The sequence below is a fragment of the Eptatretus burgeri genome, chromosome 4 (assembly GCF_056783735.1).
Source record: "Eptatretus burgeri isolate ZD-2024b chromosome 4, Ebu_testis_v1, whole genome shotgun sequence".
In the NCBI taxonomy this organism is placed as follows: Eukaryota; Metazoa; Chordata; class Myxini; order Myxiniformes; family Myxinidae; genus Eptatretus; species Eptatretus burgeri.
Genome location: NC_140964.1, coordinates 102,870,284 through 102,898,237, shown reverse-complemented (window position 1 = coordinate 102,898,237; position 27,954 = coordinate 102,870,284). Strand labels below are relative to the sequence as shown.

Sequence of the window (27,954 nt, the reverse complement as noted above, 5' to 3'; positions counted from 1 at the left end):
TGGTCATCATACCTCATATTGTTAGTCCTTGCAGTGTTGCCCATTGTTCAAAAATGGTGACCTTTCTGAATATAATTGTTCTCAGGTTGTCAAAAATTGTTGTGATCCCCTGTTAATGAGATATGGAGGAAGAGATATTGAGACACGTATATGTATGGGTAGGATATCAAGAGTGGGAAATACCATATTTGCTCGATTCTAAAATCCTTATTTGAAGTTCACACAAAGTCTGTGTGATAAACTCTTGAATAAAAATGTCAGAAAAAAAAACATTATAAAACTAGATCAATGAAACGAGTGATGAATTGCTCCTCTTTCACATTAAGTGTCGTTCATTATTCTGATGACTTGTTCTCTAATCCCATTTCCTCCACTGCCTCTTTCTCTTCCTGAGACATGGCACACACCTCTCTGTAGTCGATCAACCTAACTTTTGATTGTAAAGGCACACTGAAATAAAAACATCTCATTTTGTAAAAAAAAAATAATAATAATGTGCCTTGAATCCTGTAAATACGGTATCTATATATCTCTCTCACTTATTCACTCTCTCAGTCATATTAATGCTTGGTAATGCTACGTAGCTGGTTGAAAATGGGATAGATTAGAATACTTATTTATTAGTGCATGACAGCACAATTGCACGGTAATTTCTTGTGCGAGATAAAATGTGTCAGCAAGTGTTCAGCTCTCATCTTTCCTGGCAAAATGTCTTTCTGAGCCTCTGTTTTTTTCCCCTCCCTAAATTATTGAACCTCCCACGATGTTTCTGTCCACATATATGGTGTTTTCATCTTGGTAAGCAGCCGAGGGGGTGCCAGATGACTGCATGTCTGTCAGCACTGTCCAATCAGCACATCCCACAAATCTGGGCGAGTGTATAAATGAGAAACGCAGCACTAGGTTGGTGGGTTCTCTCTGGGCTGTTCGTTATTTCTCCCATGCTGAGTTTGCCGGTGCTTCAAGGTCCTTCGCTCGCTGTAGCTACAATGTCTCTCTTCCTGAGTTCCTGCAGCATCTCTTCTCTCCAGATCCCATGTTGTTACGGTACGCTGAGGACGTGGTTGGTTGATGTGAACACGCAGGAATGAAGCACAAGGACAAGCCCGCAGAAGACGACTGAACAAAGCTCCCACCCCAGAACGTGTGCTGATCATCGCCGCGCAGAACAAGTTCTTCTCTCTGTCTCATCTATCTCCCACTATGTCCCGTGTTACCCCCACCTCCCCCCCTTCCCCCCAGAGTGTACGAGTAAGTTATCGAGTTACATTTTGTCGTGGTCCTGAGAGCATGTCAGTTATTTATATTTCCTTTGTTAATGTTTTGTGTTGTTGCTTTGCGGCTGTGTCATCTTCTTCCCCACCCCAATTTGTTGCAATAAATCCCTTGTTAAATGAGAGCGTGTTGTCATGGCAGGAAACTCCATGGCACATAGGAAATTTGTGATTAAGTCGTCGAGCAGTTTGGGTCCAGATATTAAAGCACTTGTGAAAAGCGAATCACCTGTCGGCTCTCACCCGACCACTTCTTTCAGGCAAATTTGCCGTGATCGTGTGTTTGTGAAACACCGATTTGCACCCATACTAACACGGGCAGTTGCGAAGACCGTCTCTTCCCCCTACTTGCCCAGTGGTGCGACGATCTTGAAGACCCACGACTGTAACACAACTTTCAAGGTGGACTAGAAAGCTGAAATTTGGCAAACTCCTACAGGTTTACACCTTTCCAAACAGAATCTACATCAAATATGAACCCCTCTTCTTCTAAAAATCATTTTAAAAATGTATTTCAACCCTTGGTTCTGTTTCACAAATGCTGCACATATTGTTATTCTCTACCATTATTTGTCTCTTCTTGTATTTCTTCAAAAGGATTATTTTAAAGAGATTTTTGTCTCCTCTGCACCTGCACCTGCACCTGCTGAAATGAGGGATGTCATGAACTTGGCTATCAAGGTAGTTGACTTCATCAAAGCTGGAGCCTTCAACAGTCATCTCTTCAAATAGCTGTGTGTGGATATGGATTCTGAACATCAAGCCTTGCTTTTCCACACAAACGTACGATGACTTTCGAAGGGAAACGTGCTTGGATGGCTTTATGAACTACGACAAGAAGTGGAAACATTTCTAGATTCGCAGCAGAAAGCAGATCTCCATGACAAGTTCCAGTCTGAAGGATTTTTGCTATCTCTAGCTTACCTGGTGGACATCTTTGAAGCACTGAAACCAACCTCAAACTCCAAGGGAAAAACATCAACATAATCATGCACCATGATGTCATTCGAGCCTTCATGGCCAAACTTGACCTCTGGAAATGTCGAATTCAGAATGGAAATACAGCCAGTTTTGCTAACTTGTATTCTGCTCTCATTCACAGTTTCCTTGATTCTGAGTTAAAGAAACAAACAATTACTAATCTGACTGAATTGAAAGCAGAATTTATCAGATACTTTCCAGATATGTATCTTTGTGAAGCTGCATTTTCCACGCTCGTTGCTGTCAAGACCAAGTACAGAAACAAGATGAACGCTGAAGGGGACTTGCTTTGTGCTCTGGCATTCAACCACACATTCAAGATCTGGTAGCTGAGAAGCAATGTCAAGTATCTCATTAAATGTCATCTCATGAACTATGCTGTGTATATGAGTGTTGCTTATACAGCATTCTTTGGTCAATAAAAAGACTAAAAACACTCATTTTTTTTCTGTTTAAGAACCACTAGTCTAACACAACATCCTTTTCTGGTCTCTCTGTCTAACACAAGAAAAAAAATCACAAAACTGTCCATAAACGAAAAATCCGAAAGTGAAGGTTGGCCGTGGTGCATCACATGACCAAAGCAAATGGCACGTCCCGTGATTCGAGAGTCGTGAAACTCATCTGGCGTTCAGGTGCTGTTACCTGCAGTAATGATAAAGAATGTTCCCTATACTCTGCAAACATTGTCTGCAGACAGCTTCTCTGAATATCCCAACAAATTTCATCACTCTAATCTGAGGTAGTAATTCTGACCTCCGCCACCGAAGTGTAACGTAGCTATTTAAATTGGAAAATTGTAATTATTACCTCTGCCACCGAAGTTGGATGGAGGTTATGTTTTCACCTCTGTCTGTCTGTCTGTCTGAGCAGGATATCTCAAAAAAGTTATCGACTTGGTGGACAGGTTGGGTGAGAGATCAATACGAATTGATTAGATTTTGGTGAAGATCCGGACATGAGAATATATATATATATATTTTTTTTTGAAAGTAATTATCCACCATTGAAGGACAGGGGCAAAAAATTATATATAGCATTGTATCTTAAAAGTTGTGGACAGATTATGACAAAACTTTGTGGATGAGATGGATCGGTGAAGATAGCACACCGTGTAGGTTTTGGTTGAGGAGCAGATGCAGATCCGGCCTATCGGTGGGATACAAAATGTAAACTGTTCAGCCTGGAGAATTATGTTCTCTACTGAGTGTCATTCTCGTTTACTCACCTGGATTTTAGTCCGGTGAGCTTATGCGATCGAGCAGTGTCAGTCAGTCATTATCGCTTTAACCAAACACACAATTTTGATGAAACTTGGCCACAGCCTTCATCACCTGTGATGTACCAAAGTTTGTTTACGGCATGAGAAATAAAATCGAGGTCTACAGGGGGTTTGTGGGGGCAGTGCCAGATTTAGACTTGGTGAGGCCCTAAGCTGTATAAAGCTTGGAGGCCCCTTGTTAAAAAAATTACACCAGAAGGTCTCACAAAAATTAAAAACATATATGCCTTTTAATTACTTCTCAAATCATCCAAAATTGATTCTCTTACTCTTAGCCATAAGCTGAATAAGTTCATTACATATTGTCTTCAACAAATATGAAGGAGACCCAGATCCTCTGTTTCCATATTGTTTTATGTGGTTGGAAAGAAATTGATCAAACTTGGAAATTAATTCTAACGGGCCAAGGTAGTTGCCATTATTTGGCGGCTTAATGGCGATTTTTCGTCATGATGGTTTCCCGCACCAAGGTAGCAGTTCTTTAGGCCTTATTCACATATTTTTACACGTCTTCTCACATTTGTGCCGCTGTAGCTTGTTTAGCTTGTGCCTAAATTCGGCACTGTGTGAGGGCTTTGAGTGGCATGCTCCTGATCCAGGTGAGCTTCAGGACATGCGATCCTATTTTTTTTTTCCATTATTTTCAATGTGGGAGAGCTGACGAAAATGAAAGCAATTTGTTTTTTGCATTTGTACAATTATGTCAATATATTTATGACGTGACAACTTGTAGTTCCTGAAATCACCAACTGTGGATGTTGAGAGCAAATAATCGTGCTAATACCAATGTGCGGAGAAGGCTGACAGACCCCTCACCTGTAATACAGGATGTGTTGGAGGTATTTATTTTGATTAACTTGGGTACAATTTAAGGTATTTGCACCATATATGTTGTCGGGGTTGTGTTGCTTCATTTTAAATATTTATGAACATGCACTTTTGACATTGCTTAATACAGTCCATGGAAAACCTTTTTACAATCTTGACTTTGGTTTGGAACTATTGTTTGTCTTATTTCAGCGATACACTCAGAGTAATGGCCGTCGCCCATTTGGTATCTCTGCTCTCCTTGTGGGATTTGATTATGATGGAACGCCACGTCTCTACCAGACCGACCCTTCTGGCACATATCATGCATGGAAGGTAGTGCCAACTGCTTTCACTCAATCATTTGTTACCGAGTCACCTTTGCCACTGAAGGTGGATGGAGGTTATGTAATATGTATTCACCCCTTTTTGTGAGCAGGAGATATCAAAAAAGTTTTGGATGGATTCAGCAAAACTTTGTGGATAGGTTCGGTGTGTGCCAAAGACAAATTGATTTAATTTGGGTGATGATCTGGATCCGGATCCTTGAATTTTTTTAAAGTGATTCTTCACCATTAAGAAATGAGTGAAAAACGATATATAGCACGATGTCAACGAGTTGTGGACAGATTATGAAAAAATTAGGTGGATGAGGTGCTTAGGTGATGAGAACAAGCTGATTAGATTTTGGTTCAGGTCAGGATGCAGATCCGGCCTATCGGTGGGATATAAACATAAACTGTTCATCCTGGTGGAGGTATACCCTCTATCAAGTGCCATTCTAGTGTTATTGTTTGTTGCTTTTTTTGTATATAATGTTGAGGTTCATGGAAGAGCAAAATGACAAGGTGCAAGGTTATCATATTAGTCCAGCTGGACTCAAGAATAAGCAATTGGATGAGAGATTGTGTTGAGCTGCCACAATGAAGCCCTGGAGGGAGGATTTGGATTGGACTGTCTCAGGCAGGCAGTTCCACTGGGAAGAGAAAATAGGAACAAGGTGGTTGAAGTGAGCATTAACCTCGAGTTTTGAAAAGTTTCATCGCGAGGTTACGAGAAGTACGTAAGTAAGAGCAGGCAGAGCAAAACTCGATGTGGTGTCAAATTGAGAGGCAAACAACCTGTCTGCAATGAAAGAGCAGCAGGTCTTGTGCCTCATCCTCCTGACATAAATGGCAATAATTTTCAAAGCAATGACCTCGGATTTGCCAAAAAAGCTAGTTGCTTCGGATATGAATGAAACACAGCTAGAAGAAGAATGGGAAAGCAGGGATGAAATGGCAAACAAACAAACCAACCAACAACTAACAAATTAAAAGGGGGGGGGGGGTGGGAATCACAATAACCTGGAAAAATGATGTACTTGGGAATGGGGTAATTTGGGGTAGAAGAGATCACAAGTATGGATGGGGGATGACCTGAAGTAGTGGAGAACAGCTGACTTGAAGTCTTGGAGGGAAGAATGAGACTGAAAAGACTGGCGAAGTTGGTTCCACAGGTTTCAAGAAGAGGGACAAATGAGTGGAAGTAAGCAGTAAGCAGCGAGTCTGGTTGTGTTTTTTTGTGTTGTGTGAGACTATCTCCTAAACGGTTGTGCAGAAATTCACGAAACTTGGTCATTATGATCAGCACATGGCAAGAAAGTGCAAGAACGGTATCATTTTTGGCCCCGCCCCAATATTTTTTTTGGTATTTGGTATTTTTTGGGGTATTTTGGTATTTTTTTTGGTATTTTGGTATTTTTTCTTGTACGCCACCAAGTATTAATGTTCATGCTGTTGTACAAAAGTTTCAATGTCGTTTTTTGCTTTTATAAGTTTAAATGATCGTGATTATACCATTGCTGTAAAATGTGCAGTAAAAGCTATTCTTTGCAGCCTATCGTGCTTGCCTTGCCAACGTACTACATAACAGAGGAAGAATCCCCCCCCCCCGTATAAAATGGTTGTTTTGATCGTCAACGTGTCACACCTAATCTTTGGTATCATGTGGGCAGGCAAATGCCATCGGACGCAGTGCCAAGACCGTACGGGAATTTTTGGAGAAGAACTACTCTGACGAGGCCATTGAGACATATGATAGCACCATAAAGCTGGCAATTCGTGCTCTTCTTGAGGTACAGAGTGCTCTTAAGATTCTGCTTCTTGTGGTCATAACGACGTAGTACCCTTGTTTTGTGGCCACGAAGGCACTGTTGTCTTGGTGATTTATGGGACCTGTATGGCTCATTAAATGAGATTCATTAGGTTTCCCCAACGCTGCCCTGCGTATTTGCTTGTCAACCCCCATCCCATCCCATATCTCAATGAGATGTGATGGGTGTTTCAAGTCCAATTTCAGATTGCTTTGAAGATCATATTAATGCAGAATTTGTCCTTGCGTAGGTTGTGCAGTCTGGAGGGAAGAACATGGAGCTCGCTGTTATGCAGAGAAATGAAAGCGTAAAGGTACTTATCCTTCACGGGTTTCATGGTGTTATCTCGCCTCCATTTTAGTCCTTCACTCGTCTTATAAGTACTGGATCAAGAATGCCAAGATGAGGTCATTGTGATGTCAATTGTTCTCGCAACAATTAAATATCCACGTGCAAGCATGGTGCTGCAATGATCAATTGCGAATCGATTTGTCTCGACTTGATGATCATGTGTGAAGCAGTTCCACAGTGCATTTGCAATTGTAAAACGATCATTTCCTCGGAAACCAGGACATCTGTGAAGCAATTTTTTTGTTTACCCTGAGCATCGCTTGTGATGCTTGCATTCTCGTACGAAAAAGCACAATTTTGTATTTCTGTGTCTGTCTGACCGTGTTGCATTCAGTCATTACTTATCCAATCTCAACTAAAATTGGCAGGTGGACGAAGGACCCTACAGCAGAGGTTGTAGAGACTTCATTTCCTCCCCTCTTCCCCACAAGGGTCCCCCCCCCCAAATGTTGTGAAGTTGTTTAGATGGTTTTGTGGGGCACACTTACCAAACGTAAAAATTATTATACCCACAAACCATTCAGTCATTTCTTTCCAACGTATGATTACCTTTTTCAACAGTCTCTGGTGTTGTTTAACACGAGACTGAAATAAATTTGGAGGAAACCCGATGACATTATGGCATTTTATGCTTATCGCATCCCCCCCACCCCCCACCCGAACTGCCTCAACTCGCTAGGCTTCTATGTGCACGTTCCCCATTAATATAGCCACTGCTGCACTTGTTTTTTCACTTGCTCATAAGTACATGCCTTCTTAAAAGGTGATCCTTCAACAACAGTTCATACGAGTGGTAGCAAAGGGTTCAAGGTCAGGATCATAGGGAAGTTGGTCCAAAATACAATACTTTGCTTTCCAGGTGTTGGAACATTCCAGATGGCACAGTCTTCAAAATGTTGCACTGCCTCCAATCTGCCAGATTTTCTTAAGTTTTATGAATGTTGATGGATATTTCCATCCTTTTTAATGGGTATGGGAGCAGTGTGCCACCTTCCAGAGACTATTCTTTCCCACTCTTTCCTGCAAAGCTTCCAGCAGGCAGTGTGCTGCCACCTTGTACCATCCTGCATGGTGTCCCATGATCTTTATTACCCCCGTTAACCCTGTCTCACCCATCCCAGTTACCTGCTGATTTCAGTGTTTCCTCCCCTCCATCTCAATATCTCTTCTTTTCCTGTTTGTTTACACCCTTTGCAGAGAAAGAGGGGGGGGTGGGGGAGAAAAAACAAAACAAAGTGCCATGCCATGCATGTGTGACAGTCAGTTCCTGTTATCTTTAAGTCGACTGATTTGGTTTGTTCAGCATCAGGAGGAAAATATTATAGTAATCCCTTTGTTCACGCATGTCAGCCCATTGTACCTACCGCTCGGGCAGTGCACCATTTCAATTATTATTGTTATTTCTTTTTTATATACAGTGTCAAGGCTCAGATAAGACCTAACACACAGAATGTATAACAAGGGGAGCAGGAGACGAGAGGGATGGGAGAGGGAAGCACAAAACAGTGGAGAACAGAGACATTAGGAGATCTGTGGAAGGGAGAGGGATGGGGTGGGGAACATGGGGGATACAAATGGACATTACAGAGACTTTCAGGAAGGAAAGCAGGGAATTTGAAAGAGGTGGGGTTGGGGTGGATTAAAGGTGGTAGAAAAGATCATGGTTTTGGATGGGGGAAGATAAGAGATGGTGGTGAACAGCTGTTTTGAAGACCTGAAGGGAAGAGTGAGATTGAAGAGTGTGTGGAAGTTTGTTCCAAAGGTAGGGAAAAAACAGGGATGAAAGAATGAAGGTGAGCGGTGATTCTTGATTTTGGTAGTTTAACTGGAAGGGGGTTGCTGGCGGAAATATGGTTCAAAATTGGTTCAAAAATTTCTCAGATGATCATTCTGAACACCTGAGTATCTCGGGGCTGTGTTTTATCCTCGATGTTATAGTCATTGTTCACTCATGATTTTGTCACATCATCTGATAGCTCAATGCTGGTGAAATTCGCAGGCGACACGACCATTCCTGGCCTGATTTTCAACAATGATGAAAGTGATTACCGTTATCAAGTCAAAAAACTTGAAGAATGGTGTTCTTCAAACAATTATGAAATCGACGTCATAGAGACAAAGGAAATTATTGTTGACTTCCGGAAAAACAAAACTCCCATTCAACCCTTGGTTATTCATGATGCTGAAGTTGAGATTGTCACTTCCTTTAAATTTTGAGGGATACATATTTCCAATGACCTTAAGTGGGAAATAAACAGCAATCACTGTGTGAAGAAAGCCTGGTGTTGGCTCAGTGGTTGGGATGGCGGCTTGGGATCGAAGGATCCTGAGTTAAAGCCTCGTTGCCCACTGAATTACTTCACCAGGGGGTTGACTCAGCCTTCCATCCTTCCGAGGTCGGCAAAATGAGTACCAGTTTGCTGGGGATGATAGTCATTCGAGTATCCTGCATCGGAGTGGTGACCCGTCCAGGTTTGTGCCCAATAGCCAAGGAAACTGCTTCGGCAGCACTGACGCTCTGTACAGAGTATGGTTCGAATGGATGGATGGACTGTGTGAAGAAAGCTCAGCAACTGTTATTCTTTCTTGGAAAGTTGAAAAGTGTTGGTGTCAGCCGTCCTATGTTGATCAAATTCTCTCGGGCAGTGATGGAGAGTGTCCTGACACTGTCTTTCACTGTTTGGGGATTGGCCGTCCTGCGTCGAGCTACAATACAACTCAACAGGATAGTAAAGACTGCTTGTAAAATTATTGGGTGCGATCTGCCTTCCATCGATAGAATGTACTCCAATCGAGTAGCGAAAAGAGCAAAAGCTATCATCTGAGATGAGTTGTACTCAGCGCACGTCATTTTTGAACTTCTCCATTCGGGTAAACGTTGTTGTTCCATCAAGACCAACTGTAAATCGCTTGCCTGACAGCTTTTATCCGACTGCAATCCGCAGATTCAATGAACCTGTGTATAAAGTTTTGTGAACATCTAAAGAATGGTTATGGATATTTTTAACCATGCCGCTCATCCGTGGGTTCAGCATTCGTGATTTCGGCTTGTCACGGATAGCAGCACTCCATTTTCTCGGCTGTGGTACGGGACTACTTGCGATGTACTCAAGTATTACTTCATTTCTACTTGCAATGCACTTGAATACAATTGCAGTTTCGACATTGTCAGTGTATAGACAAGTTCATGGGTTAGAATTCACAGTTTTTGCATGTCCACGTGGAGACACTCCAACTTGGATTTTCTGTAAAAGCCCTTTCTCACCTCCTTGATGGATACTTTCAGCTATTGACAATTCTCCTGACTGTTCTTGTGTAAAAGTTGAATCAAAATACCTGTTTAATAAGCCTGCCATCTCACATTCCTCACTAACCACTCTCCCGGTGCTATTCCTCAATGGGCCCACACTAGTCCTCACCTGTTCTTTTCCCCTGATATATTTAAAGAAAGCCTTGCTATTATGTTTAATATTCTTAGCCATGTCCTTCTCACACTGTATTTTGCCTTGCTGAGTTATTTTCTTATCTTGCCCCTGTTTACTCCAATAGTGATATAAATCTAACTCCAGTCCTGTTATTTTAAACCTAATAAATGCCTTTTGCTTCTCCTTAATAGCATTCCTTATCTCACTGCTCAACCACCCTGGTCTCTTTCTACTTCTAGTTTTATAACTCATTGGAATGTACTTGCTCTGCACTCTACACATTTGCTCCTTAAAGGTTTCTCATTTCTCGAATGCTGATTGTCCTTTTGTTAACTTCTCCCAATCTACATCACCCAATTCTCTCCTCATACCCTTAAGGTTTGCCTTCCTGAACTCGAACTCTTCACGGAATATTTGCACACACAGTGTGCAAATATTAATAATGTCAGTAGTCAGGTAAAAATGTTATGCTTGAGAACAGCTGAAAGGATTTAAATCAAACTTGGTACAAGTATGTCTAATGATGTAATAATGTGGGTGGAGGCATATCGCTTGACGTCGTGATGACGAATAGTGCTGTTCTAGTTTATTACGAGGCAGAATTTCCAGTGCCAGCAATTGGCCAATATTACGAGTTGGCTCTACCGGGAACCATCAGCGATCTCCGATCGCAGTCCTCAAGTTTATCACTTATTCGGTTGTTTCCCTTGATGCAACCATCAATCTATTGATTTCTAATAATGTCATTTCATTGTGGCACCTTAAAAAAGGCATAAATCCTGTTTGTACATTGCATATACGCACTGGCAATGTTTGTTCGTAAGTGAATAATCTGTTTTTGATTTTTTTTTTCAGCTTTTGGGTGCAGAGGAGATAGAAAAGTTTGTGGCAGAGATAGAGAAGGAGAAGGAAGAAGAGGCAGAGAAGAAGAAACAGAAAAAGGCCACAGCATGAAGTATAACTTGATATGTTTTTTGGGGGGGCCTGCACTCTTCACTGGTTGCTGTCTTACAGTGAATGTTTCCTTATTTTTACCAAAATAAACGTTTCAATCAGGATTTGCTTTGCATTTCGAACTTGGTCAAATGAATGTTCTTGTTTCTCTGATAGGAAGATCACACATACTATCTCCAATTTGGTTTTAACGCAAGTCTTAACCTGTGTAATATATGTATATGTGTATATATATATATGTGTATATGTATATGTATATGTATATATATGTATATGTATATATATATATATATATATATATATATATGTATATATGTGTATATGTATATGTATATATATGGGGAGGCAGAGCATGGTTTGCAATCACTCACAGCTCGAAGTTGTAATTGGTTCAGGGTTCCTGCAATACCTCACTTACTCTTCACAAAGGACACTTGGATCTTGAACGTCCATTGCCCTCAGCTCTAGCAGATGGGTTATTTGGCTTGATGGCCTGCCGATACATGGCGCACACATTGCATCACCCTGCATGTGAAACATTATGGGGACTTTTTGCAACTCCGTCTAGATTAGAACTTGGGCTAAACAGCTCAGAGGTGAGTGTGCATACCTCTAACCTATCTTGCCAAGCTGAAGTTCATAAAACATATTGTAACTGTCGTGCGGACCATAACTCCTTACCATGATAGTGAAGTAATTTTATTACAGCGCGTGCGCTGTATACAATTGCACCGAGTGTGAAATGTCCCCGGTGTCTACCACGTCTCCGGTGTCGTCCCCCCCCCGTGCCTCAAGACGGCCAATGACGGCCGTCCGGTAGATGGCAGTGCGTAACCGAGACGGAAATGGCAACAATTGACGGAAATTAGGTCAGGTCAGGTATGGGAGCATGTGCCAGAACAGCACGTCGCTGCGTCCACTTTCCGCCGGTACTCCAGGGGCCTCCGTCTGGCCATCCCCCAGGCAGATGCCAGGCCCATCTCCATCTCCTTGAGATGATGGTCAACCTGTTGCAACCATGAGGCACGTGGTCGACCCACTGGCCTCCTCCACTCATGAGACTCCCTCGCTGAGAGAATCTGGTGAGCAGGATCAGAGTCAGGAAAACGAGCCACATGTCCATACAGCCGCAACTGACGCTCACGGACTATGCAGGTAACAAATCTCATCCGAGTCTCTCTCAGCAACCGCTCGTTGGACACAAAATTCGACCAGCGATAGCCAAGGATTCTCTGAAGAGACCTGGTACCAAAGGAATTAAGTCTCCGTCTCAGATCCTTGGTCAGAGTCCAAGTCTCGCACCCATAGAGCAAGACTGGAAGTACCAAGGACCTGAAGACTCGGACTTTCGTCCTCCCGCACAGGTACCGGCAGCGCCACACCCCATGATCCAGTGAATCCATGACTCCCCAGGCCTGACCCAGACGTCTATTGACCTCTGACTCGCAGCCAGCAGAGACATGAATATCACTTCCAAGGTAAGTGAATCTCTCCACGACCTCAACATCCTCACCACAAACAGACACAGACAGGACAGCAGCATCCAAGATGTCACCGAAAGCCTGGATCTTAGTTTTGACCCAAGAAACCCGTAATCCCAATGGCTCCGACTCCTCATTCAGCACCTCGAGGGCCCCCAAGAGGATGTCTAAAGTCTCCGCAAAGATGACTGCATCATCTGCAAAGTCAAGGTCCGAGATCTTGACATTCCCAAATGACGCACCGCAACTTGATCTCTCCGACATCCTCCCTAGAATCCAGTCCATACAAGTGCTGAAAAGTGTGGGGGCAAGTACACATCCCTGATGAACTCCAGTAACAACTGGAAATAAGTCAGAGATGGTACCACCACACTTGACAGCACTCTCAGTACCAGAGTAGAGTTCAGACATCAGATCGATCAATTTTGGTGGCACCCCACGAAGACCAAGAATCCTCCAGAGGACATCCCGATTCACTGAATCGAACGCTTTACAGAGATCAACATAGGCTGCAAGCAGCCCCTGCCGAAACTCTTGTCTGCGTTCGGTGAGGACACGAAGTGCAAGGATACGGTCAATCGTTGACCTCTTTGGTGTAAAGCCTGACTGCTCTGGACGCTGGTGCTCAAGCAGATGGTGGCGAACCCTATCGAGAATTATCCGAGCAAAGACCTTGCCCGGCACTGAGAGCAGCGTCACCCCTCGGTAGTTGTTGCAGTCTTGGCGATCACCCGTCCCTTTCCAGAGAGGGACAATACCGGAGTATTTCAATGGAAATTTGTGAAACTAATGTCTTATATATGTGAAAACCATTGAATTTATTGCTTGACGGAAAAAAAAAAAACCAAGAAACGCTCCCCTCTCATGTACGAACAAACAAAAGACATCATTTCCACCCACCATCGCATTTCGCGCCGAACGCTGAAAGCTAAGTTCTTCTTATGCAATCATTCTTTTGCAGTCCTCTGCCACGCTGTATCGAACGATTTCATTCCTTCTGTTATATATATATATATATATATATATATATATATATATATATATATATATATATATATATATATATATATATATATGCTTATCACAATAATAACAAGATTTTTACATTTCAAATATTAAGTACGCTTTTTAATTGTTTTTCAACTGAAAAAGCATAAATTGCATATTTTAACATCAGTGGACTCATTTACTTCACCACACACGCTGCATTGAAGGATTTCACTTGTTTTCTTTCAACAGTAGCTTGGCAGGTGCAGAAGCTTTATTGCCATGTTCTGAAATTAAAAAGAAAAACCATGTATTTGGCCTTTCCCATCATATGATTTGACTAATTCAGTTGAGATGCTTTTACACTACCACAATATCCATTCTCTCTTCAGGCTTTTGAATTCGTAAAATGATTTCCTTTTAACGGTGATGCTAATACTGTATGCACTTCTTAAACGTGGCTAAGCACAACTTCAGAATATTTTGACCTGATTTTACCTTTAAAAAAATTAAATTGTGGTCTCCTGTTCACGGTGGAGCTTGTATCTAAATCATATGCAGAATAGACGTCATCAGCGTCCCGTTTCAATTGCTTCTGTTCTTGCATATGGCAGCTTGGCTGCCGGTTAGCTATTGTTTCTTTGAAGCGTGGCTGTGCCGCCGATGCTGTGCTCCTCCACCAGCACAGTGGTTCTTATTTCGCCAACCTCAGAAGGATGACAGGCTGAGTCAACCCCCACCTGGTGTTAATTCAGCAGCCAACGGGGCTCAAACTCAGGACCCGAAGATCCTAAGCCAGCCACCCAAGCTGCTAAGCCAACACCAGGCTCAGTGAATTCAAAGGACTAGACCAATGGTTCCTGACCTTTGTTGGGTGTGTGAACCACTTTTGAAGAAAAAATAAATTGATTGTGTGGACCACCATGTACGACTAATGACAATTGTGACAAAAGCAAGATGAACCATGGCCTTCCCCGAGTGTTTGTTACTGATCTGCAGTGGTTCACATTGTGACGTCATTTGGTTGTATGGGTGGGCTAATGTTTGTTTTTGTAGAGGTGGGGGTGGGAGGATTCCTCGTAGACCTCTGCCGATTGTCTCGGATTTCAAATACTTTTCTGTAAAGGTCGAATTTCTTTTGAGATATAGAAGGTAGTAATTTGGTGTATCACTGGTGGTTTCATTTGTGACACGGGAAAATGAAGATTAACTGTTAAGGTTCTTCAGACTCTGCTTTGAATCGATGCAAATTTCCAGCTTTATCTTTAACGGCCACAATTATTCCCACGTTCTTGTGGGGTTGGCTGGGGGAAGCTAAGCCCAACTCTTTCACGAACTGGCTTGCCCAGCCTGGTATTCATCTAAGTTTAGGGCAGGAACTTGTAATTTGTTTAGGGTGCCGGCGATAACTCACCTATTCGTAAAGGCCATGCTGTTGTGGGGCTAATCAACAATTGAAATCGGCATTTGTTTGCTCATGGTATCTGACTCGACTTGTTTTGGATCCTCCTGGAACGTGTGCTGCTGATGAACATAATCAACAAAATGGAACACCTTAAAATTAAATATTTTATGAGGATGGTGAATGATGATCAACAGGCCATTTCCAAAATGGGGGCATTTACCAGATTATGATGAAAATTGAAAAATTTTGTCATCTGTCGGTCTGTCTCTTTTGTATATTTATCTGAGTGCGATAACTCGTGAACGCTTTCAGCTATCTTCATCAAACTTCACCAGAGGATCAACCACACTTTACTTCACACAAAGCTACAACAGATCTCATTTGAAAAAGCGACATCTCAGGAACACATTTGTGTGATCGATGAAATATTCACATTTGAATGATATTGAGCATTTTTCCATTCCCCCATTAAAATTCTTTGAGCATTTCCAAAAATCACACAATTTGACCTAACTTCGATGAAAAGCACCTCATTCATACATATTTGGGATCAAAATATTCAGAATGGAGAGGAGAATGATGGCGTGTGACAGGTGCATCAATACACAGTTGTGGACAAAAATATTGGCACCATTGCACTTTTTTTTTTCCAAATAATGCACCATTTCTTCCAGAAAAATTGTTGAAAGTAAAAAATATATTTTGGTATTCACACATGTATTTCTTTGATTTGCAGTGGAACAAAAAAAAAGTTGAAAAAAAGTTACTAAATCTCAGTTTATTCCACACAAATACGAAAATGGCCCGGACAATATTATTGACACCTTTTAGAAATTAGAAATAATTAGATTTCAAGCAGGTGATTCTCCTTTCCTTTGGGATGGAACTCACCTGTGGTGAGTTACAGGTGCCTGCAATTTCAAAAATCACTCATTCAACCAGTTTGAATAGAGAAAAGGAGTCATTCTGGTGTTTTGTGATACTGTGTAGTGCAATGAGCATTGAGAAAACAAAGAAAACCAGAGAATTATCAGAGGAGGTCAGACACAAGATTATAGCCAAGCATGTGCAATCTCAAGGCAACAAGTCTATCTTCAGAGACCTTAATGTTCCTGTGTCCACTGTCTGCAATGTTATCAGGAAGTTTAAGGCCCATGGTACTGGAGCCAACCTCCCTGTATGTGGCCGCAAGAGAAAACTTGATCGAAGATTGCAGCGAAGGATTGTTTGAATGGTGGAGAAAGCACCTCGATCAATTGCCAAACAGATTCAAGCTGACCTTCAAACACAAGCTACGACAGTTTCAACTTGCACCATCCATCACCAACTCGATGAAAGGGGGTTCTATGGTATGAGACCCAGGAGGACCCCACTGCTGAGAGAGACATATAAGAAAGCCCGACGAGTTTTCCAAAAAGCACCCGAACAAGCCAAAATCCTGGGAGAATGTCCTGTGGACATATGAGACCAAATTGGAGCTTTTTGGAAAATCACATCATCTCGATGTTTGCAGAAAACAAAATGAAGCCTTCAAAGAAAAGAAGATCTTCCCTACAGTCAAACATGGAGGTGGTCCAGTGATGTTTTGGGGTTGCTGTGCTGCCTCCAGCACTAGGTACCTTGAATGTGTGCATGGCATCATGAAATCAGGAGATGACCAAAGCATTTGGGAGTGCAATGTTCAACCCAGTGTCAGAAAACTGGGTCCCTGTTGAAGGTCATGGGTCATTGCAGCACAACAATGACCCCAAACACGTCAAAAGGACTCAGGAATGGTTCGAGATAAAACGTTGGACTGTTCTGCAGTGGCCAGCAATGAGTCCAGATATAAATCCTATTGAACACCTGTGGGGAGTTCTGAAAACAGCAGTTGAGAGAAGGCACCCTTCAAATCTGGGAGAACTGGAGCAGTTTACACAAGAAGAGTGGGGCAAACTACCAGTAGAGAGGTGGAGGAAGCTCATTCATGGCTATAGGAAGTGCTTGACTGCAGTTATTTTGTTCAAAGGCTGTGATACCAAATATTAAATGAAGTGTCAATAATTTGGTCAATGCCATTTCTTTTTATTGTCTGATTTAAAAGGATATATTAAGTTCTGTAATCTTAACAGTGAAATAAAGAATTGTGGAGACCAAATATTTTTGTCAATTTCAACTTATTTTTAGAGAAAATGGTGAGTAATTTGAAAAAAGTGCAAAGGTGCCAATATTTTTGGCCAGGACTGTACGTACAGCTCGGTGCTTTAAACATCAACACTGAGTTAATTTGCTCCAATTTCAGGACCGCTGCCTCCGAAAATAGTCAGCAACAGCAGATTCTCACAGCCAATATAGACATTTTGAACATTATCATATTCAGTATTCACCCTTTAAAGGAACTAGGAAGACGCAACAAATCGCCATATACTTATTGTTCGATCTTGCAACGTGTATGCACAAAATCTATCCTCATGTAGTTCAGAAATAAAAAAAATATACCTGAAGCTTATAGTTAGGTGTTTGGTTGAAACTCATTTATCTCCTTTCTCTGAATAATTGTTTTCACTTCCAGGGTTGTGGATTGTGCCAGGGGATGTGCACAATTCAACAAATGTCACGTTCAGCATCAGAAATAGGATACAAAAATTGAACACTTGTCAACCGTTCGGATTCTTTGGTGGGTTCAGGAATTTGAGTGTATATCTATTGAGGATCTGTTCAGGATACCCATTACCAAGAAGAATAGTCTTGATGGTCTCAATTTCATCATGGAGTTTCTCTGTGGAGCAGATCTTTCATGCTCTATTGACCAAGATCTTGTATCTTCAATCCAATCTTGTATCTTGAGTCAATCCAATCTTGTATCTTGAGGAACTATAAGAGTCCCGCATTGTATACTGTCCGGTAAAAGTAGACTTACGGTAGACATTTAAGAAGCGTCAGCCGATTTTTCAACTAAGACATCCAAGAAGGGAAGTACGCCGGAGCGTTCCATTTCGAAAGTGAACTCTGGGGATGGATGGAGAGAGTTCAGGTATGCCAAAAAGATTTTACATGCTAAGGTTGACTCAAAGACAGCAAATGTCATCCACGTACCGATAATAGATAGAAGGGAGTTGAACTACAGGATGTGGATCTGCAAAAGCATGTTATTCAGAGCAACCTACAAAAATGTTTGCTAAGACGGTGCCAAGAGGGGATCCAATCGCTACACCAGAGTATACATTGAATCATTGAAACTGAACTTGATAGAACGGGTCACCATATTCATTAATTCAACGAAGACAAACTCAGAGATCAGTGGAGGTGTCAAGTCACTATGATACAGAAGTTGCGTGCAGATTTCGATCACTTCTATCAGTAGGCATTCATGAATAGACTGGCTATATCATATGAACACATTGTGGAATTCTCGTTTAGGTGTGTGATGGACCGTATGGTATCGGCGAAGGTGAAGGAATCCGTAATTACATGTTCTGAGACACGTCCAGTGCTGGTTGCAATCATTCACATAACCATCTGGTGAGTTCATGCTGTGCATTGAAAGGATCAGTCGTAGAGGAACACTATCTTTATGAGTCTTTGACAGACCATACATACATCCTCGGTCTTTGCGATCTGACAGATATAATTGTGTCGTAAACCTCCTTCGAGAGGTCTCCTCGTTTGCAGAGTTGCAATAGTCCTTTCGCCATTTGTTTCTCCAAACAAGATGTGTGGTCATGTTCATTTGTATTTCCCAGGTGTTGGAACTGGAACACATCGCTCAAAATCAGAGCCATTTTGTCAACGTAGTCACTCTTATGCAGAACTAGCAAATACAACCCATCGCTTCGCTGATGGGTCAATAAATGGGGGGGACAGGCAGGTGTAGGGTGAGAGGGGGAAGGGGAGGCAGAGAGGATGGTGAGAGGGGAGTTAGGGGGGAGGTCGGTAGAGCGACACCTCACTAAATGTTACTATTCACTGTGGGAGGGAGGGGTGTGTGAGAGAGAGAGAGAGAGAGAGAGAGAGAGAGAGAGAGAGAGAGAGAGAGAGAGAGAGAGAGAGAGAGAGAGAGAGAGAGAGAGAGAGAGAGAGAGAGAGAGAGAGAGAGAGAGAGAGAGAGAGAGAGAGAGAGAGAGAGAGAGAGAGAGAGAGAGAGAGAGAGAGAGAGAGAGAGAGAGAGAGAGAGAGAGAGAGAGAGAGAGAGAGAGAGAGAGAGAGAGAGAGAGAGAGAGAGAGAGAGAGAGAGAGAGAGAGAGAGAGAGAGAGAGAGAGAGAGAGAGAGAGAGAGAGAGAGAGAGAGAGAGAGAGAGAGAGAGAGAGAGAGAGAGAGAGAGAGAGAGAGAGAGAGAGAGAGAGAGAGACAGAGATGTGGGAGGAGAGTGCTGTATTATATGAGGGGACAGAGTGAGAGGAGGAAAAAAAATAACACGGACAGGTGAGGGTTGGAGGTGGAGTTGGCAAAGAGAATGATATGTGACATTTAATCACCAAACATGAAAAAAGAAAAAAAAATGTTAGTTATCTTGTTTAGCTTGTAAAGTTATCTGCTGGCACATCTGCAAAAACTTTGAAATTCCAGTTCCAGAAATTCTGTGGGAAAATGAACCAAAAGCAATCCCTGAAAAAGAATGATGGCTTCATTATGCGCATTTTTTTCAAGATCAAATCCAATATGGCCGAATGGCGACCATTTTGTTACTTAAATGTGTCCCCAACCATTTCTCAGACGTGAATGGTCCGAATTTGTTCAAGCTTGGCACAAGCACAGCATATGATGGCGTACACGTGCTCCTCACCTTATTTTACGATCTGATAAAAGATGGCTGATTGGTAGACTGGCAGCCATTTTAGTTGTACATAAACATGGGCCAGCCCTTTAACTCCATACAGCAAAATTACTAAAACAATGGGGGCTATGCCATTTTATGTCTTTTTTTTTTCCTTGTTTAACTGTAGGAATGTCCGATTATCATTATTATAATAAAGTTTGAAAACAGTATATATGTCATTATTGGCTGTGAGAATTTGTTGTTGTTGATGTTATTCGGAGGTGGTGGTCCTGAAATTGATGAAAGTTAATGCATTTTTGGGGATTTTGATGCACTAAACTGTACAATGTACATTTATTGATTCAGACGTTACATAGCATAATTGTCCTCTCTATTCTGCACATTTTCATACCAAATATGTGGTTAGGAATGTGGTTATTTGCATTGATGTCATGTCAAATTATGTGATTTTCGAAAATGGTCAAATTAATTTAGACGGGGGTATCATTCAAATGTAAATATTTCATCGATCACACAATAAATATTGTTGCGAATTCACGCCCGCCGGCATGCGATCGGCCACGTAACTCGAATCGCGACCGAGTCGCCCACCGGACGGACAATTCAGTCGTGACCCTCCAGGAACTACCACGAGGAGCCAGTCACGGGTGGGGGTTTAACCTCACCACACCTCAGTCCGCATTCTACCCTTGCCAAATAGGGTCCGATCGCCAAATGGTCGATTTACCTAAGTACCCGCGCGGATAGCGTACCAAGGAGTTGTACCACGCCACAGGTCGACTCCAGACACGAACCGCTTGAGCGGCTCGTTCCGTAGTACAGGGATAACCGAGCGGAGTTATCGTCGACCTTGACGGTTCAGATTAGTTACTGGGTGTTTTAAACCCACTATTAATCCCTTACATGATGCAAGATGGAGATTCAAGCAAAGGAAAGGATGCAGTGAAACGGGGAACAATTGGACCAGCACATTTATTACGGAAGCACGGAAGGCACGTATATTACAGTCAAGCAAGGAATTGCAATAAAAGCAAGGACACAATGCAGAGCTACAACCGCATATAATTATTACACAGGGACACTTAAACAATTCAACTTGATGGACTGGCGCCACACACACGCACACACGTTTACACAGAACCCAAAAGAAATGGAAGTCGCGACTTCCCTTTGTGTGTCGAATCCTTCTCTCGTGACCGCAACTCCGAGCTCCTCTGGCGTGGTCCGTGAGCTCGTGCCTCGTGCCGCACGTGTGGTCCGCTCGACAGCACAGACGGGGTTTTGGGGCACGGACGGGGTTTTCCGGCGCTATCTCCGCGCTCGCTCACGGGATTCCAGGGCTCGCGCGAGGATCGAGGGCGCGGCAGGAACAACAAGCTCGCCAGGATCAAAAAGGCTCGCGCAAGGAACAGGAACAAGAAGAAGAAGACCTTGCAGGAACAACTAGCAGACGACCCGAACCAGAAGACGACACGAACCCTTCTCGTCTACCCCTTTTGTCGCGCGGGGCTCCGCCCTTCGCCCCGCCCCGTTTCTGGCTCCACCTCCCTTCTGGAAGCTTCCCAAAAAGGGGCGTGTCCTCTCGTTCCCCCCCTCCCCGCGCTGTGCGGGGGACGAAGAAAGTCAGTTTTGGCTCGGGGTCAGGGAATTATTCCCCCAAAATCAGGCCCCCACCTTTTTCACCTTTGACCTCCGGCTCAAATCGCACCTCCCCCATGCCAAAGCGCGGGAAAAGCAGAAGGGAAAATCCCACAGGCATTGTTGGTTTTCTTCCCCACGTGCCGTACGACAAGGGAAGGAAGATTCGGGCGGGAGATGCCCCTTCGCACCCCGGCCGCCGCTGCCACTCCGCCCCTCCCATCCGTCCCGCGGATATCGTGACTGCACGGTGTTCGTTGAATGGCGAGTGGCGAAGATGTGGTAGCGTAGTTGTGGAAGGTGCCGTCGTGGTGTGAATGGCGTGATTGTTGGCGTCGTGTAGTGAATGGCGTGATGTTGGTTGTGGCGATGTTCGTTGTTGTTCTTGCACCAAACTAACGACAGCAAAAGAAAAACGATTAACTGAAGAATCGCACCCCGAATGGATCACATATATTTCCTCTATACAACGGGTTTGGGCTAACTACACATGAACTTACCGATATATCTCACCTGGGGACCTTTTATGGTGTAATGCGAATTTCCACAGCCGTAACAATATTGAGTCCAACAGGGATAAATGTGCTCCTTAGTTTTTCATTTTTCAAATGAGACATGTTGTAGTTTTCTGTACAGCCGGTTGATTAAGTTGAAAAAAAAATCCAGTCTAAACCGTTGGCCTAATAGTAATAAGGCAAATGCTTGAGTTGTTCCCATATTATTGAGTGCCAATTATCCTATTTGATGGCCAGAAGTTTCGCATGCATCCGCCTTGAAAAAAAACCTCTCATAGGTGTTCACACTTTCAACGGCAATTATAACCTAAGTGCCAAGTCGTGAGGCAGTCATGCTTTTTGGGCCAAGATAGGATGCTTTGCAATCTCATTCCAGTTCGTAAAACAGTTTTAAAAAAAAAACGACTGTCCTTATGTTCCCAACTTTATCATCACACACCCAGGCCCCTGTTAATACCGAGGAAGATGACGATGGATCTAGCGAAGGGCTCGTTTGAGATCGAAGACTTGCCAGTGTTTTATACAGAAGAAAATGAACATGTGCAATCGCATTTCAATGAGGCTTTTATCAAGGGATGCAAGTTGCTCTACAAACCTCGGGAATGCTTTTTATTAGCTTGACAAGCAAATAACAGGCCACAATTGGAAAAGCGAGGTTGCTCTGAGAACGTACAGATGCTAATAACGTACATACACAAAGTTATGTAATCGTTCTGATGTTATGTAAAAGAAATGGTCAACTCTACTCACTGCTTGGAACACATCCGAATGGTTATGTCCCTTGAAATGGAATACTTCACGTTCCAAATGAGCCACTTGTTTACGATTGAGCTTGGGGCAAAGCATCACGCACACCATCATTCTGTTCTTATTTTTGTTATAACCATCATTTGGTGTGGCCTCAAACAATCCCATTGTGTTTATGATTCAAAATGACTCTGCTCAAGGGACTATGAGTACCATCGATTGGTAATAAAGAATCAAGTGCTATACCCAAAACTCTCATTTTCACAATATCTGTCTTGTGCTGTGTTCAAAAAGCAAAATGTTTGCAGGCGAGACAAATTCAAGCAGATGGGACACACAGTTTAACGTCCCCTTGAAGGAGAGTGTACTCATTGATGCAATACCCCTGAGCTACATGTGAAACACAATGGTGACATACAGTCGATTCAGTTCAGGATGCAACCGAAACTAGACAGCTCAAAGTTGAATACACATCCCTTAAAGGTCACGGTAACATTTGATCTTCACAACTTTGGGGCACTGATGACAAGCCGTGAACGTTTCTGGTTACGAACACACGGACAGGTTGCCATTCCCTCGCAGCAACTTTAAAGCTCCAACCCTGCAGACAAGTCGCAATCATTGGCAAGATTAAGATTGTTGGCCAGGTTTCTGGCGCACAATGGCCGAGCCTTCGTTAAAGACACTGTCGTGGGAACTTTTAAGTCTACCAGAAAAGGATTTGTCGACAAAATACTCAGTCTAATTACCCCCTCTCTCACCCTAAGAGGTGGGGATGCATTGATGCAATACCAGTTGCTTGTGGAGCATGACTCTGACAGTTTTTTAGTCGGATCGGGAATCTAACCTAGAATGAACAGCTTAACGGTGAGCATGCCACCTATGAAATATCCTGTCTGCCCAAGTGTACTACACTGTGTGGATTTGTCCATTGCTTTCCAAGATCCATGTCTTGCTTGTAATGTCTGGGAAGATTTCCTCAAATGCATTGGAATAACAAAAACGAGACACAAACATCTAAGAGTATGGAAGTGTTATATCAGTCTGAACTTTTGCAATCACGCCATATTGCACAGACAGGCTATAATACCAACCAGGAGGCCTTCATTAGACGAGTGCATTGTGCAGCAACCTGGCTTCAACACAAGCTATGTAATGGTTCATAAATCAGCCGGGTTATTGCACAAAAATGCAGAGCATCTCATGTAGCAAACAGCTGCTACATGATCAACAATCTCATTTTGTATCTTTATCAGCTGCTATATAAAAACCAATGTGATCTTATGTAGAAACCAAATCGAGTGCATTGAGAAATGTCGGTGCAGACAAGCTGCTGTGCTAATTTACTGTGACCATTATGTATGTGCAGAAGGCTTTCTCTTTCCCTTTCCCTTAAAAAAATTATATATCTATAGATATATACATGGATATATCCATCCATTGGGACCATACTCTGGGCAGAGCGTTGGTGCTGCTTAAGCAGTCTCCTTGGCTATTGGGCACAATCCTGGACGGGTCGCCACTCCGACACAGTATACCAGCATGCTGGCACTCATTTTGCTGACCTCAGAAAGATAACCAGGCAGAATGAACCCCACCTGGTGTCATTCAACAGCAAAGTGGGATTTGAACTTAGGATCCTTGGATCCCAAGCCCACCACCCCAACCATTAAGAGAACACCACATCCAAAGATATAGTGGGGGCAGATAACAGCAATTTTTGAGAGGAATCGTGCAAATGATGCTACAAGCATCAAATTTGGCACATTTGTTCTCCAGCGGATTCAAATCAAATCTGCCTGATTGGCCATTTGAAAATCAAAAAAAAAAAAAAAAAAAAAAAAAAAAAAAAAAAAAAAAGTCAAGATCACGAATCAATGTTGGATGCTGGCTGAGATTGGTGAATGTTTCAGAAACATCATCAAAGACGTTCCAAGTCTGCCATGCAGTTTTCTTCCCTTTACCGTGGAAGGCAGACACGACGTCACATCCAGTGAACGCATGGAAGTATGGGATCCCTCGAGCTTTCTCAGGCCCTATTGCAGAAACTACCTCATGGACTGGAATCCATCGCACCTTGGCTCCTTGGCCAAAGGTCATTTACATGTTCTCAAGACCTAGTTCCTGTAAGGATGGCAGTACAGATATTGCTATGACTAGTACGTCCATGTCATTAGCCTTAATGATAATGGACTTGCTACCATCCGTCGTTGCATCCCTGGCGTGTACAAATATTCGAGTGTCAGCTTCTTCATGACAACATGGAGACACAGCATCCAGTGACTTCCTTGTGTTGCTCATGGCATCTTCTCCTTTTGTGACAATGACTGTGCTTGTCGTCTGTGCTTCACACATCTTTTCCGCAAGGAAGTGAAACAGCTCAGTCTTGTTGCTGTCATCTCGAAGAAAGCTTCTCCAGTTACTTGGGGTCTCACTGGTTCCTGTCACTCTTCTTATGATTCCTTGCCCCCTTTTCGACCTTGCCTCGGACTTCAGACTTGACTTCTTGTAAACATCAAACACGACGTCCACCCTCTCGTACCTGGCACCATAGGATTCCACCTTTGGGATGATGTCTTCTTTAGCAGAGTCATCAAATATCTTTGAAGTGCGTGGAGTTAGGGCATTGATAAGTGCTGAGCCATCAATGATGACTGCATCTCCCCTTGGTTCTCTGTCTGGGATGTGTCACTTGTGCTTCAAGAATTTCAGCCAGCTGTGACTTCAAAATTTTTTTTTTTTTTCTAATTTTTCAAAATTTGGATTTTCAAATGGCCAATCGGGCAGATTTGATTAGAAAGCCCTGCAGAACAGAAATGCCAAATTTGAAGCTTGTATCATAATTTGCACGATTTTTCTATCTACTACATATATATATATATATATATATATATATATATATATATATATATATATATATATATATATATATATATATTGATACAAACATATACACATATACACATACATATTTACATACGTACATACATAAATATATGTGTACACACATACATACATGCAAATATATACATATATACATACATATATACATACATACACACTTACATATTATATACATACATATATATATATATATATATATATATATATATATATATGTATATATGAATATATACGTATAAATATATGTATATATACACATATATACATATATACAGTACATATATTTCTACAAATATACATATATTTTTATGTATATATATATTTTTATGTATATATATATATATATATATGTATATATATATATATATATATATATATATATATATATATATATATATATATATATATATATATATATATATATATATATATATATATATATATATATATATATATATATATATATATATATATATATATATATATATATATATATATATATATATATATATATATATATATATATATATATATATATATATATATATATATATATATATATATATATATATATATATATATATATATATATACACACACACACATACATATTTTTTTGAATAAGGCTCACTTTTCTGTGCCTGGATGGTTTTGAGGGTAGAAGAGTAGCAGCTGAAATGTGAATCCTATCCAGGTTCCACCTGATGACTTCATCTTTGCTTCTTCCTTGTTCGGGTTCCTTCTGATTACTCCAATACAGGACTGAACCCACTTGGTCTTCCATTTGATTTGAATTGAATTTATTTTTATCCCACTCTGAATCCAATTGAATAATAAATTTAAAAAACGTCATGGGTCAGGTGGCCGATCAAAGTGGGGTTGCATCAAAGCGGGACGTCTTGGTACCCGGTTGTAAGATCCTCGGGACAGGTGCTCTGATGTTAAGGCCCGGTCACACCTTGACGTTTTAGCCAGCGATGGCAACGTATTCTGAATTCTGAATTCAATTGAATAATGAATAATAAAAAAACGTCATGGGTTCGCGTGAGGTGTCCGATCAAAGTGGGGTTGCATCAGAGTGTGACGTCTTGGTACCCTGTCATCACTGCCAACAGTTATAAAGTGGCAGTTCTAATTATGTCTTTGTTTAATTACGTAACACACCAGTACACAATGCACCACACAATGCACCACAAAAAACAAGTCCTGGTGGGGGTCTGCAATCTCTGATTGCTCTTTTTCTTGTTCATTTGTTTGTTTGTTTACTGTTTGCTGTTTGTTTGTTTGTCCGCCCAGAACTTTCGTGTTTTCTCCGCAACCGCTTGTCAGATTGAGACGAAACTTTCGTGTAGGTGTGACTACTCATGTGGAATGTTTTCATGACAATTGTGATGACATAGGTCACGTGGTGTGGCAATCATGTTGGAAAAACGGAAAAACTTTTGACCTCTGTTTCTCTGCAACTGCATCAAGGAAAAAATTGAAACTTGGCACATGGCATGTACTCCTCATGTGGAATAAGTGTGATTTTTTTTCGTGATGTCACAGGTGCCTTTGTTTTGACGTCATACTTGCATGTGTTAGACACTACCTCTGATCAGTATGAAAATTTGAGGTATAAAATGGTCCATAGAAAAAAATGATGATGTTATTGGTCACGCGATTCGGCGGCCAATTTGTTGCTTTTTTTTAAAACCTTCAAAAATCATCTCTGAAGTGGATGAACATATCGTGGCAAAACTTTACAAGTATGACCGCCTATCCATGAGGAACAAAACGTTCACACATGTGACGTCAAAGTTCACATGGTTTGGCAGCCATATTGGATTTACCCTAAAACCCATCAAAATCTTCTTCTCCAGAACGGCTGGACAGATCGAGGGGAAACTTCATAAAAATGCTTCCCAAGCCTTGTGTGCACAGGTTTTTGAGGAATAATTGATAGGTCACATGGTTTGGCAGCCATATTTGATTGAAGAAAATATTAAATAATGTTTTCTCTTGAACCGCTTAATCAATTGACATGAAACTTCACAATTGTCATCTTGTAGTGATGGGGAATACAAGTTTTAAATTTCACCTTGATCGGACACATGGTGTGGCAGCCAGAATTACAAAAAAAAAATTGATCTGGGTTCCTTTTTTATTTTTTATGATTTTTTTTTTTTTATAAGACTCACTTGGCTTGAGCCATGATGTGTTTGAGGGTAGAGGAGTCGCAGCTGAAATGTGAATCCTATGCAGGTTCCTCCTGATGACTTCATCTTTGCCTTTTGCTTGTTTCGGCTCATTTTGATTACTCCAATGCAGGA

The 27,954-nt window shown here is 41.8% G+C and overlaps 1 protein-coding gene and 1 long non-coding RNA gene across 2 annotated transcripts in view; one reads left to right on the top strand and one right to left on the bottom strand.

Moving 5' to 3' along the window:
• Nucleotides 1-11,312, top strand: part of PSMA7 (proteasome 20S subunit alpha 7) — a 32,239-nt gene extending 20,927 nt beyond the window's left edge. Inside the window, exons 4-7 of the mRNA XM_085879511.1 lie at nt 4,558-4,680; nt 6,341-6,460; nt 6,729-6,791; nt 11,110-11,312. Coding sequence (XP_085735637.1) covers nt 4,558-4,680; nt 6,341-6,460; nt 6,729-6,791; nt 11,110-11,208 — 405 coding nt within the window. The 3' untranslated portion in view covers nt 11,209-11,312. The remainder of the gene's footprint in view (nt 1-4,557; nt 4,681-6,340; nt 6,461-6,728; nt 6,792-11,109) is intronic.
• Nucleotides 11,313-21,682: 10,370 nt separating this feature from the next.
• The window catches only part of LOC147028789 (uncharacterized), a 63,556-nt gene continuing 57,284 nt past the window's right edge, over nt 21,683-27,954 (bottom strand). The window contains exon 3 of the long non-coding RNA XR_015056952.1: nt 21,683-23,339. This is a non-coding gene — a long non-coding RNA (uncharacterized LOC147028789). The remainder of the gene's footprint in view (nt 23,340-27,954) is intronic.